Below are 13,468 nucleotides of genomic sequence, written 5' to 3'. Positions count from 1 at the left end.
CCGCCGCCCCCTGCCTCCTCGCCTTCCACTGGAGTTCGCGGACGCCGCCGCCCCTTGAAGCTCGCTGACGTGCTCGTCCCCGAGGCCAGAGTGCCCGGCCGAGCTCGCGCCGATGTCCTTGCCTCGCCCGCATCGGGAGGGCCCGGCGGACGGAGCGACGGCGTGCTCACCCATGGGGCCGGAGCGCTCGGCCGAGCTCGTGTCGGCGTGCTCGCCTCGCCCACACCGGGGAGGGCCCGGCGGAGCGCGCGTCGCGTGTTGGCCCGCGGCGGCGGATGGCCTGGCGGAGGGCCTGGTCGCGTGGGGAGTGCGGGGGCGAGGCGGAGCCTGGCAGGCGAGCGAGAGGAGACCCGCCATAGCCGCATCCGCCCGTCTTGGTGGCCCGTCATAGCGGCCGCGCCGTCGTGGAAGTGCGCCGCACAACTTCACGGAGCCCGCGGCTGCTGCGGCATCCGCCGCGCGTCGGAGGTGAAGGTGGCCTCGAGCGTGGACAGATTGTGGAGCGCCGACGAGCCCGCGGACGTCGGCGCGAGCTCGGCTAGGCGCTCCGGCCCCGGGGCAAGCACACGGGCGCACGCTCCACCGGGCGCTCCGCGGCCGCGGGTGAGCACGTCGTGGCTTTCTCCATCGGGGGCTCCGCTGCCGTGGGCGAGCAGGCCGACGCGCCCTCCGACAGGCCCTCCGCCGCCGTGAGCGGGCATGCCGAGTGCTCCACCGTCACGGGCGAGCTCCGCATGCCGGTCCACCCCAGGCCGAGCGGTGAGCCAGGTGCGGCGTCCACGAGCTCAAGGGGCAGGCGGCGTCCGCGGCGGCCGCGAGCTCTAGTGGAAGGCGAGGAGACAGGGGATGGCGGCGAGCTCCACGCGCTACAGAGGAAGCAGGGGAGGCGTGACGTGGGGAGAGATCGCAACCACACCGTCGCGCACGCATAGGGCAACCTCTTGCTCTGCCCGACCCCCCTTGGCATCCTTGAGCATTGCGGGCGCTGGCTAGCCGCGGGCACGGGCGGTCGGCGGCGGAGTTGCTTGCGGCTCCCGCACGCGCGACGGCGGCGGCGTTGCTCGCGGCTCGTAGCCCTCTCCTCTAGCCTCTAGGGTGGCGGCGGCGGCCGCGAGCTTCTGGGGGCGGCGGCGTCCGCGAGCTGTAGTGGAAGGCGAGGAGGCAGGGGGGCGGCAGCGAGCTCCGAGGAAGCAGGGGAGGCATGGGGAGAGAGAGAACGGGAGGGAGGGGCTAAAGGTAGAAGATAGTAATTTTAGAGGGGTTTTGTGCATATATTCATGCCACGTGGCGCCATATTGAGAGGTGTGGACCTAAGTGGCACAATTTAATAAGTTCAGAGTGCTATATTTTGATTTTGCAAGTTCGTGGACCTAAATGGCACCTCAGGATAAGTTCGAGGGCCGCTGGCGTATTTAACTCTTTATTTTATTGCCATTGGTTTGATCCAACACCTAATGGATTGAGGCGTACTGAAGATCTAGGCTTGGTAGAGGTTAAGCATGCATTAAGACTGTCAAATTTTGACCCATTTGTGATGGCTAGTCAAGTTACTCAGGTTTACTATCTGTCATACCCATGTAAGAACAGGGATCTATCTCCATGGTGGGTTGTGTACTAGGTTTCTCCACATGGATCTGTACCTCTAAATGGCAGCAATAGTGAGTCCACTATTCCAGAAGCAGACATACATGATGTCTATCAAGAAAGTGGTTTGGATGGCACCTTTGTTATTGATTTAGGAGAAGCCTTGGACTCTATAACCTCATTGGGCTTAGACGAGATTACTGACCCTAAAGACTTGGAAGCAATAGACAATCGAGTTGTTGAAGATGAGGGATATGATGAAGAAGCTATGCATGAAGAGGGTCAAACTACAGAAGAAGAGGATAAACCAATGGATGAAGAGGAAGAACAGACTTATGATCCAAATGATTTCTGAACTTGTAGTCATGAATCCTGATGCAAATTGTTAATTTGTTCTAATGCTATTTGTTATGTCTAGGTCCCAATGTACTGTATATTTCTACACTTGTATTATTAAATATGCACTTTTTTCCAGTTAGCTACTGTTTTATGTTCTTATTGCTTTCTACTATTTTTTTTAGTTAGCTAACATGTTTTATTATTGCTTCCTGCTGTACCTTTTTCCAGTTAGCTCTATTTTATTATTGCTTCCTAGTGTATTTTTTTCCAGATAGCTAACATATTTTATTATAAAATGGATCTAACATGTTATCTTTTGTAGATGGCCCGTTCCATTCATCATGCACGCAATAATCGTGCAACTGGTAGACATGCCTCGCAGAGGAGTGCTTCTCATGGTTCAGCAACTACCGGCGAGGGCTCCCAGAGGACCACAATTGGTACTCCTCCCCATGTAGAGCCACCCAAAAAGAGAGGAAGGAAGACTGGTTCCCAAACAAAATTACGTCTACCTCAGCAAGGTGCCAAGGTGGCCCTTAAACCAAAGGGTGACATGTGAGTACAGTTGCTAATCGATGCTTGCACTAAGCTCCATTGTTGTACAATTGATAGTTATCAATATTTGTGTACAGGCAATTCAGCTATGTCAACTACAAGCCCCCTTACAAATACACTACACAGCTTGGGGTCATCCTCAAGAGAGAGTACCCAGATTTGATTGAGGACAAGGATGAGCATGGGCATGTCGTTGGGAAGCATGCAGCTTTGGAGTGGGATGATTATTTTCTGAATACTAAATCTGTTGAGACAAGTGGAGAACGTGTGCTTTCTGAATTTTGGGTAAGCAACATGTGCTTTGCCGGTGCTTTAAATTAATTCAGCAATGATGTTATATGACTTGCTCATTTAAATCATTGCTGCTCTCCACATGCAGCACTTATTCAAGGTTGCAGAGGAAGATCAAGAAGAGGCAGGCCGCATCCTTGAAACCTATTTGAAGAAAAGGGTAAAGGACATGATGTATCAAGCACGTGTTGAAGCAGTAAAGGAGTACTATAGGACCCTGGGTGAGGAACTTGATGATAAGTTAGCCTGCCCAATTGAGCTTGAGGATGACCGATATTTGAAAGGCAAGATCAAGTGGTGTCCTCCCGAGGTGTGGCCTGAACTTTGTCGCTATTGGTGCTCAAAAGAATTCTTGGCAAAACGAAAGAGAGGGCAGAAAGCTCGCTTGGAATCTGATGATATTGCTCAAAATCATGGAGGATCTAGACCATTCACAGAGACACAACAACATATTGTATGCATGTGTATATTCTTTGACATACTATTAATAGAGGCCTATTTCTTTATTCACAGCTCATTCAACTATTTGTTGTTGTAGGAAATTACATATGGACCAGAGAAGGCAACCCCTCTTAATGTATATGTTGTGATGAAATCTGGTATAAACAATGTCGATACAACTGGTAGGTATGGTGCAATCAGGAGCCGCAAAGCTAAAAAATGCATGGTATGCATGTTCTTCCTTGTGTGATGGATTTCAGCCTTCTATTGATTTGCTTATTCAATACCCTTGTGTGTGAAAGATTTTTGCCATTCATCACTAAGTTATATGTTGATGTATATTGCCATCCCATTGATCAAGTTGACTATATTGCGGGTGCTAGGAGACATACACGTCCAGAAGATGATGAGCGTGAAAACATGGATGAGAACATGGAAGAGGTGGAGGGAGGGGAAGAGCATGTGCATGAGGAACATTTGAATGAGCAAGTTCTGTATGATGTGTCTTCTGGTCCAAGAGGCCGTTTTGCCATAGCAAATGGTGCTGTTAGGGCGGCAGATGTTAGGGCAGCTGCAAAGGAAAGGACCGTGAGGCCATCAAATCCAATGTCTTTGCAAAGCATGGCTCGAGAAATGGCATGCCTATGCCATGCAAATGAAAGGTTAGAACAACAGAACCATGCAAAGTACAAAGCCCTGCAAGAATACCAAGTTACTACAGACTTGAAATTGGTACATATACATGAAACTTTGTTCACTTTTGTGCAACATATTTTTGTTAGATTTTCATTCTGAAATATATATATGCTTGTGCCTGCAGAATCTGTATCGGCAATTAGGACAGGAAATCCCAGAGAATGCATTGCAACGCCTATCATCTGCCCAGGCAATTGTGAGTATATACGCCCAAACAATTTAATATGCATCTAGTAATGTACTGAAATTGCTAGTTTTTGGATGGCCATTTCCCTTTCTTTCACTTGCATGTCTGCCCTAAATCCTAGAATTGTGTTGCGTGCAAGCTTGATCTTGGCCAATGCCTTGTTCTCGTTGTTTGTCGCATTTCTGTCGGTAAAATGTAAATCCCAAAGCTTCTCATTGAGGACCCAATCAAGCCCCATTGCTTCCACCTTTTCCCTTTCTTTCAAAAGTTTAGTACTTGTCAGAGTTAGCCGATAGTCATTCAGCACCTATCGTTTCCTTCACTAAGCTAGTGTTATCAAGAAGTTGTCCTGTGAAGTTCTAAAGTCCGTTACCCTTTCTTTCTATCATTCTTTTCCGTTCTTGATTTCTCGTCGTAGTCGGATCGATTTACTTTATCACAATTTGATCTTTTTACTCTACAATATCCAACACCCTAAAATGTCCATTCGAGTTCCCTATTCTCTAATCTTTTTGCCCGATCGAATCACGCTTGAAATAGAGTCGTATCTCTGTCTCAACATTTTTCGGTGAGGTTTTGTTGTCACCATCAACACAGATGATCAGCATCGTCACCCTAAAACCCGTGACCCAACTCAATCTGCCTCGAGCGTCGAGCCCTTTCTCTCCGCGACTCAAAGTCTATCCATCGAAACGAATCAATCCCAAACTTTTTGCCTATCTCTTTAACCTCCTATGGGCCACATGAATTCTATCCATCAGCCCGATTTAATCTCTACGTTTCTGCAATGTGTGTACCATGACTCGCTAACCGAGTTCGGTGCGACCACACATGCCTGATGTGAGGAAGATGCAACAATTATATCATCCAAATAGATGAGAAGAAATATAATTACGCCCTCCATTTTTAAGAAGAATATAGAGACATCAGCTTTGGATTGTACGAACTGTAGACCTGATCACGGACCGTTTAACCCAACCTTTCCAATGTGTTTGGCGGGCTCGAGCCAAGATTTGCATTTTGCAATAAAAACTGGACTGGGCACTGCCTTTTTTACCCAAAATCTAAAAAAAAACTGACCTGGGCCAAAAAAATGTATAAAAAAAACCAGGTTTTACCACATCCAAAGCGACCATGTGTGTCTGGATGCGCTCAAGGCTAAAAAAATTTAGGCCGGTGGTTGGGTTAGGTTGGATTGGGCTTTTTCTTTTTGAAATAAAAGTCAGGAGCACTGCCATATCATATAAGAAGAAGAAGCATTCATACATAATGTGCCGAAGCGAACACCGCCACCACACAAGCAACATACGCAAACAACGCACTCAATGAACCCATGATCTTGTAATTTCGTACCTAGGTGAGAATACAAAGCCCTTGATGTCTACTTTAAGCCCTATATACAATTTTTTTTATCTATAAGTACAAGCATGCAACCACTATAGCTATTAGTACCTCTTGGAGACTATACCGGCATATATTGAAATTGACGAAGCATAAATTTTTTCTAGAACACCATGAAGAAACACATATATATGTTTTTTTCGTGGCTCATTTCAAAGCCTTTGCGCGATGGTACTTCATCTGGCTTCGGCGACCATCTGGTAAGCACAAAATATCATAACGGCCTTGTTGTAATTTTTCCTCTGTCTAAGGACTTTTGTGTAACCTTGGCTGGGCAACTGTCCGCTTAGTGTCCATTGGTACTCAGCGGCATATCCAAGCCAGCAGTACCGCTTTATAAAATACTCCCTCCGTTCGGAAATGATCTACATATTTTGACTAAAGAAAGTCATTCGAAGTAAAGTTTGACTTATTAATCACTCTTAGAATATAATGTCAATTACGAATAACTCAATGTCATCTCAAAACCTCTTTGAATACATATGTATTGACATAAATTTTATAAACTAATTATACATATAATTTAACTAATTATTAGTCAAAGTTTATAAAGTTTGACTTTTCCTAGTCAAAATACGTAGATCATTTCCGGACGGAGGGAGTATATTCATATCATATATTTATTAGAGAATAAGAAAAGATATCATGCCACAGTTTTTATATACCAAAATACTAGTACTGGATATGAAAAAAACCTAAATTATGAGGCTAATAATTAATATCTGCGATTGGTTTGGATATCAAAATATTTATTGGAGTGCAAGAAGATACACCAAATCCTTAGTTTTAAAATACTAAAACACTAGTGCTGGATACAAAATAGAAATACGATACGAAAATAAGCAATCATCCCCTTCACAGAACACAAGGATCGGAGTAGCAAGAGTCTCCTCTTCTTCATGGCGCTCGGCAAGACCTCTGCGATGAGGACTGTCTGCTTGGCAGCCGCCTTGCTCCTGTTTCTTGAAACCATGTCTTCTACCTTCCCGTCCTGCCAAGCTCGAAGCGGTAATAAGCTCCACTACTACTCCTACTCGGCGCTATGTTTTCTTCGACAACTAACGTGCTGGTTCCAAGATTAGGCTGGAGCCGCCCGGACAAGACGCTGCCGCCGCCGCCTTCGCCTTCACCGCCACGAGAGGACACATGCTTCAGCTACGCGCACTGTATGATGTCGAGGTGCTCCGTGCACTGCCTCTCCAGGGGCTACAGGGGTGTAGGCTCCCGCTGCGTGAAGCATAACCAAACTGTAACCATGGAGTGCTGCTGCAGAATTCACGGTAACGTGCGGTAGTGCAGCAATCTGTTTTATGAACAAGTTCAATAAGAACTTTTTTGTAGTTAATTATCAGTTGGCAGGCTCTTGAGCTCACAGTTCTAAATAGCAGGCTATAGCCCAACTATAGCTGCGGCTATGGCGCAGGAGAGCGTCGCCGCAACAGACTATATATATAGCGGGGATTTAGCGCAATTTGCTACCGCTAAACCTTCTAAACCGTTATTTAGAACCTTTTTGAGCTATGTTTGTCTTTCCAATTTGTGTCCCTTTTGGAGTAATGACGGTTGAGCCTATAAGTAGGGTGAATTCTAATGACTTTGCTAATGAATTTGCCTGCCATCTCCGAAGTCTCTGCTGCTGCGCTGCCATCCTCAAAACGTTCATCCTATTGAATTGGAGCTTGTTCATTTCAAAAGAAAAAGGAAAAGAAAAGAGCCGAGCCTGTCCCGGGCGTAAGGATAACGGTCTTGTTTGGTTTGGAAAGAATTGTAACGCTAGTGAATAGTAACAAACTTTGACCACTAATTATGGTGTTAAACAAAGTCAGTTTACAAAATCAACTTCAGAACCCCCACGCTAGTGACCCTGAAGAATCTAATGAGACTTTTGACCGCGCGATTAGATGATGGTTAGTGCAGCATCACTGTAGCTAATTATCAATTAATTACCGTCATTAGATTCGTCGCGAAAAGTTACACACATCCCTAAAAAATTTTACAAATAGACTTCATTTAATACTTCATGCATGCGAGATTCTTTTTTCGAGATTTGTGGGTGCTAGAATTCTAGCACAGGCAAACAAAACCAACGTCCAGACACCAGGACAGGATCACAGACTCACAGTAGTAGTAGGGTAGGACATGGAGATACGAGATACCGATAGGCTGCAGCCTGCAGAGCTCTGCACTGCGCACCTACCTGCTGCGGATTAAATTACAGGATAGCGTTGGCAGCAGCGGCAGCGGCCGCTGGCGCCATCCGCAGACATTCGAACATGGCTTCCACGTTGCGCGCCAGCACACCCGGCCGGTTCATTTATCGCCGGCGGCCGTAGGCATGGGCGGCGCCGACGACGACGCGTGCGCGTACCGGCCGCCGCGAGGATCCGCGGCCGGCGCCACGAGATCCTGGCAGAATACATCTCGGTTCAGGACAGGCCTTGCAAGGTCGTGTTTGGTTTTCTTCCTAGTACAAATAGTATAAATTTTGACTAATAATTAGAGATACTAAATAATGGTATTTTATAAAACCAACTTCATAACTCCGTGCTACTTCGCGAGACGAATTTAATGAGATTTTTTACCATATGATTTGAGAATGGTTATTGTAGCATCACTATTGTCAATTATTGATTAATTACTATCATTAGATTTGTCGTGAAAAATTACACTCATCTATACAAATATTTTTCAAATAAACTTCATTAATACTCCATGCATATAAAATTCTATTTATTTTTAGAATACATATGCTAGGAATGCTAGGAGAACTAAACACGACCACCGTGGTGGCAGCGGCGGCGCCCTTTTCCTCCTGTCGCCGCGCATGCGCGCACGACACGAACAATGCAAATGTTTGGAACGGAGAGCCCGAGATGCGTTTGCTGTTCTTGGCCTGTTCTTTTCTAGCTGGGCTTTCCAAAATTTCTCTATCCAAACTACACTATTCACTTATTACGTTAAATCTCTTGCATCATATATGGAGTATTAAATGTAGGTAAATAAAAAAACTAATTGTATAGTTTTGATGTACACAACGAGACGAATTTTTTAAGTCTAATTAGGTCATGGTAGGACAACAATTATCATAAACAAACGAAAAGTGTTATAATGTACTACAGTGTGTAATAGGACTCTTTTTACTACTATTTTACGAATCTAAACACAGCATGGTAGTTCTGTAAAAACTAAAAGCCTGAAACAGCAATGGCAATGGACGAACGAATATTCTCGACAGAATCAGTCGACCAGGGGCGACAGGACCGATATTTTTGTTTTCAAATTTCAATACCAACAACTCAGGTATGCAAATGGCACTATCAATTGATTTTTGATCTGGGATGATACAACAACAATACAGTACAGCACATCATGTATGTGCACAGACACACACACATACACACGCGTGCCATGGCCTCTCTGAAAGTCTGAAGCCCACGCGAACACAAATACCAACCAATAGTCCAATACCACACACACACACCCCGCCGCCGCCGGCGGCGGCGGCGGCAGACCACCGGCCGGCCTGCCGGCGCCGGCTCCCTCTCAGAAGTCTCAGACGTCGCGGTCGCGCGCGCACTCGGGCGGCATGGCGGCGTAGCGGTCGCGGTCGGTGCAGTAGTTGTAGATGGTGTAGCGCTGGCGGACCTCGCGGAGCTTGCGGTACTGGGCGGCGTCGAGGTCCCGGAACTCGGGCTGGTCCCACCACCGCGCGCCCTGGGTGGCGCAGAAGCGGGCCTCGGCGGAGGCCTCGCAGCCGTCGACGTGGAAGCCGCGGTAGGAGGCGACGAAGGGCGCGTTGGACCAGTCCGTCTTCTCCCGCCCGCCGCGCGTCGCCCAGTCGTCGGCGTTCCACAGGCTCGAGTAGAGCTTCATCGGCTGGCTGAACGGGTACCGGACGCCGAGGTCGCCGCTGCTGTTCCTGAACACCCGGATCGGCACGTCGTCCACGAAGAACCTGCCAGCAGTTGGGATCAGTGCTCCTGCCGGGGCCATGGCACAGTGCTGGTGGTGTGCAGGGTTACAGAGAATGGCGTGCACATGGATGCAGCAGGGCAGGCAGGGATTCAAAGCCAGGCAGCATCTTTTTCAGTACTGTGTGCAGGCCTGCCGTCCTATCCTACCATAGCCAAGCAATGCCAACCCCGGTGAGCCAGCAGGGACAGGAAAAAACATGGAATTTTTTACAGCTCTTTTAATTTAGCCGCGGTAATTAGATCTACGTCGTTGCAGGTAAGGCAACTATGAGCATCAGATTGACAGCAATGTCGCAGAGATGTAGAGGTTCCAGTGTGCTTACGCGATCATGTAGAGGTTCCAGAGGACGGAGTAGGAGTGGTACTCCTTGGTGGGGTCGAACCAGAGGTAGATCCTCTGCTCGCGGTCGCCCTTGCCGCCGGTGAACACGTTGGTCTGCAGGATGTAGGGCTGCCCCGTCCGGTTGCCCAGGAACTCGAAGTCGATCTCGTCGTGCTCCGAGTTCTGCGACGACAGCTGCAGCGCATTGCAAAATTCTCCATCAGCATTGCAAAAGCGAAACAATGCCGGCAGGGAGGAAGAAGAAGAAGCTGAGCAGGGCAGGATATTCTGCTCACGTAGAAGGCGGTGACGGTGCCGGCGGAGTCGCCGCCGACGAGCTTCATGTGCATGCTGAAGTGGCCGAAGAGGTAGGAGCCCCGCGTCTGGAAGCCCGTCCCGGTGGACTTGTCGAGGTAGAGCTGCACCTCCCGCCCGCCGTCCACGTAGCGGATGTGGTCCGCCGCCCACGTCGGCACGTAGTTCCGCTGGAACGGCACGTCCACCGGCTTCCGCGGCGCCGCCGCCGCCGCACGCGTCGCCGCCAGCGCCGCCACCGTCGCCGCCACCGCGGCCACCAGCAGCCACCGCGCGGCCGCCATCGTCTCCCGCCGGCCCTCTCTCTCTCTGGCTTGGCCTCAGACCAGGTACTCTACTCCCAGTGGCACACTGGGCTAGTGGCTGGATTGGATGCCAGGACTGGACCGGGTGCGCGCGAGTATTTATAGGGTGCCCGGCTAGGAGTCGCTCTGCTTCTTTTTTTTTCTCTGTTCTAGAATGTGGCTGATTAATAAAAGCGATAAAGGTGAGGGACTAAAGGGAGGGTTAATGGCAAGTTAACTCACTGTCTGTCCTTGCTGATCGATTTTTTTTGGGGGTTTTGTTACGACAAACAATAAAGGATTTGGATCCCACTGGTAGCTAAGCTCGTCGGCGGTCACATGGACGCGGCCGCCGACGAAGCTCGATCGCGGTGGCGCGACCGATCTTGTCTCGCGCGGGTCAGTTTGGCTGGCCCAGTGGCATCAAGATCAAGTACAGAGGGGTAACTGATTGATTGGCGGATAGATCGATCAATCATGGATCACGCACAAGTTGCGAGATGCGATCCGACGGCCTGGGTCTCGAGTCCCCCAGCTGATCACGGTGAGCGGCGTACTGCAGATCGATGGCCGTGCTGGCCAGGCCAAGACAGCCGGCCGGCGAGCTGAGCGCTGTGCGGCGATGAGGTGGCTAGCTGTCAAGTGGCTGTGCGGCAGGCGTCAATGGCGGTCACATGGGCTCGCCGAGGAGGCGTGTCGTGTCCCGTCCCTTTCGGGGGCCGAATCTCCGAGCCCGGCGCCATGCGGCTTGTCTGTCCTGGCCTGTTGGCGTTGGGTACGGGCCTGCTACCGACACGGCCACGAGCCCGGCTGCCGCGCCTCGCCGACTCGACGCGCCGCTCCTCGCTACTAGCTGCTGCTGGCTGGCCCCTGGAGCCACACGCATGGCCGGAACGGAGAGCGCGGCCGGACGCCGGGCGCGGCATGTGCCTGCTGCGCTAGCTTGGACGGCGCCACGGCGGACGTATCTTCGGTACACCGGCCTGCCGGCCGGCCGGCCGGCGCATACTCCTGTAGAGCAGGTGACACATACCCACAGGCCACAGGCCGTTAGTAGTACTGTCTCTTACTTTTTGGCAAAATGGACCCAAAAAGTAGTAAAAGTTGGGCTGCAAATCTTTTCGCATTTGGGAGCCAAGAGTCCCAAAAGGCGCCAAAAACGCATTAAGACTGAACTCACCAGCATACGGAGGGAGTGTGGAGGGATGCTGACTTGGACATTCTTTTCACTGTTTTGCACTGTAGATTGTATTGTTTGCAGTGTGGAGTTTGAAATAGGAGGCGGGATGGGAGGTGGGATAGGTATGCTAGTGAGTTCAGTCTAAGGGGCGAGGCAAGAGAGTAAAACTTTTAGTATTTGACGAAAACTTTTTTCTGTTTAAAACTTTTGGTATTTGGCGAAAACTTTTTTCTATTTTTGCCGAGAGATTAAAAAGATTTGGTGCGAAAACTTTTAGCCAAAAGTTTTGGCTAGCGAACTCACGGCCGGTGAGGTGTCCGGCACCAGAAAAGAAAAAATCGCAGAAGAAATTCGACGGGCGGCCAATGTCGCCGCGCCATGCCATGCCATGTTGTGACAGTGAAGTGGCGCGGTGCTGTTTGTTTCTTGAGACTTTTTTAAATCCCTGTCAATCAAAAAAAAATTACGTATCAAATAAAATTTGTTTATAAATTTTTTTTGACAGCTGAGTGCTAATTCGAGAGACGAATTTAACAAGCCTAATTAATTCATAATTTGCTACAGTAACCATCCGTTAATCATGGATTAATATACCTCATTAGATTCGTCTCGCAGTTTAGCTCTAAGATTCTAAAGTTAGTTTTATAACAAACTTTTATTTAATACTAAAATTCTCTTTGATGTAATATAGACTAAAGTTTAGCCATTAAAACCAAATAATACTGCCGGCGCGTGCGTCTGCAAGGCAGACCCGCCACGTAAATCGTGTACCCATGGTCCCTCTGGCCGCAGCTTTGCTCCCGGCGGCCGGTACGAAAGCGTGGCGTGCGAGGCGGCCGGGGGCAGAGCGTGCATGCCCGCTGCAGGCTCGCAGGCCTGCGGCGGCGCATGGGCATGCGTGGCCCTCGCGGCCTCGCCGGCCGGACCCCAGAACATGGACGGGTCGGGAAGGGAGGCAGCGAGGTGTCGTGTCGTCAAGGGGTGGTCAAGCTCAAGCAAGCCGGAGACGACGACGGCGACCTGCGCCGCTGCACATGCTGTCGGCGGCCGGCCCGGTACCAGCAGCCATCCATGTTACCCAATCCGTGCCCCTGTGCCCGCCCGTGGCCCGTGGCCCGTGGCCGGTGACCGTTTTTGTTTTGTGTCCACTACTGGGACTGCCACACAGCTGATGCTGGGTTCAGTGTCGTGACAACGGTGCCCGAACTCCAAACCGGGTAACTAAACGTGCGCCGCCCACCGGAGTACGGGACCAGCAAGGCGGTAAGCTGTGAAGCACTACTACGCGAGTGCCGACCGTTGGATGAATTGGTTGTTCGTTTTATTTTTCCCAAATACGCTGCACGCAAATAGACCATTTTTCATTTTTTTTTCTTTTTTAGTTATGGCTATAATATTAGCTGTCTATTTTACTGCACATTTTCTCCTTTTTTTTTCATTCTGAAGTTTTCCCAGAATGATTTGTTTTCTGAATTTTATCCATAATTTTTTCTTCCAAAATTTTGTTGCTAAATTTTCCTCTTTCCCAATTTTTTTCTTGATTTTTTTATTGTGATTTTTTATTACAAAATTTTTGTCGAATTTTATTTGCTTGATTTTATGCTTTCAAACATTTTTTGTTACCTAATTTTATTTCATCTTCTTCCAAAAAGACTTTATGTTCAAGAATTTTTTTTGCAAAATATATGTTGCCAACAATTTTTATCATATATATTTTGTACATAAATTTTGGTTGCTAAAATTTGGTGACGGAGAGGGCAGCAATTTTGGTTGAGGGAACTGTGCACTCGTGGTTAGGTTGGACCACAGTTGGCACACTTGAGGATGAAACAGAGTAAAAGAGAAGGGTATAAGGCGTGTAGGTGAATCTGGAAAGGGAAGGAAACACCTGTCGGTAAT

At 48.9% G+C, this 13,468-nt stretch overlaps 1 protein-coding gene across 1 annotated transcript; it reads right to left on the bottom strand.

Moving 5' to 3' along the window:
• Positions 1–8,793: 8,793 nt before the first annotated feature.
• On the bottom strand, positions 8,794–10,490 carry LOC120644594 (probable xyloglucan endotransglucosylase/hydrolase). The gene is made up of 3 exons (XM_039921242.1): positions 10,087–10,490; positions 9,792–9,985; positions 8,794–9,449 (listed from the first exon to the last, which is right to left on the bottom strand). Exons 1-3 carry the CDS (start codon positions 10,387–10,389, stop codon positions 9,047–9,049), a joined length of 900 nt encoding a protein of 299 aa, XP_039777176.1. The 5' UTR covers positions 10,390–10,490; the 3' UTR covers positions 8,794–9,046.
• Between the last annotated feature and the right edge of the window lie 2,978 nt (positions 10,491–13,468).

Source organism: Panicum virgatum, chromosome 8K (genome assembly GCF_016808335.1).
Source record: "Panicum virgatum strain AP13 chromosome 8K, P.virgatum_v5, whole genome shotgun sequence".
NCBI classification, from domain to species: Eukaryota; Viridiplantae; Streptophyta; class Magnoliopsida; order Poales; family Poaceae; genus Panicum; species Panicum virgatum.
The sequence above is the reverse complement of the archived record's forward strand: the minus strand, read 5'-3'. Positions and strand labels throughout refer to the sequence as shown.

Bases quoted from the DNA above. Each gene is read 5' to 3' on its own strand.
- LOC120644594 (XM_039921242.1), bottom strand. From the start codon at position 10,389: ATGGCGGCCGCGCGGTGGCTGCTGGTGGCCGCGGTGGCGGCGACGGTG. The intron at 9,986-10,086 runs GTGAGCAGAATA...AATGCGCTGCAG, and splicing joins GCACCGTCACCGCCTTCTAC to CTGTCGTCGCAGAACTCGGA. The intron at 9,450-9,791 runs GTAAGCACACTG...AACTGCTGGCAG, and splicing joins TGGAACCTCTACATGATCGC to GTTCTTCGTGGACGACGTGC.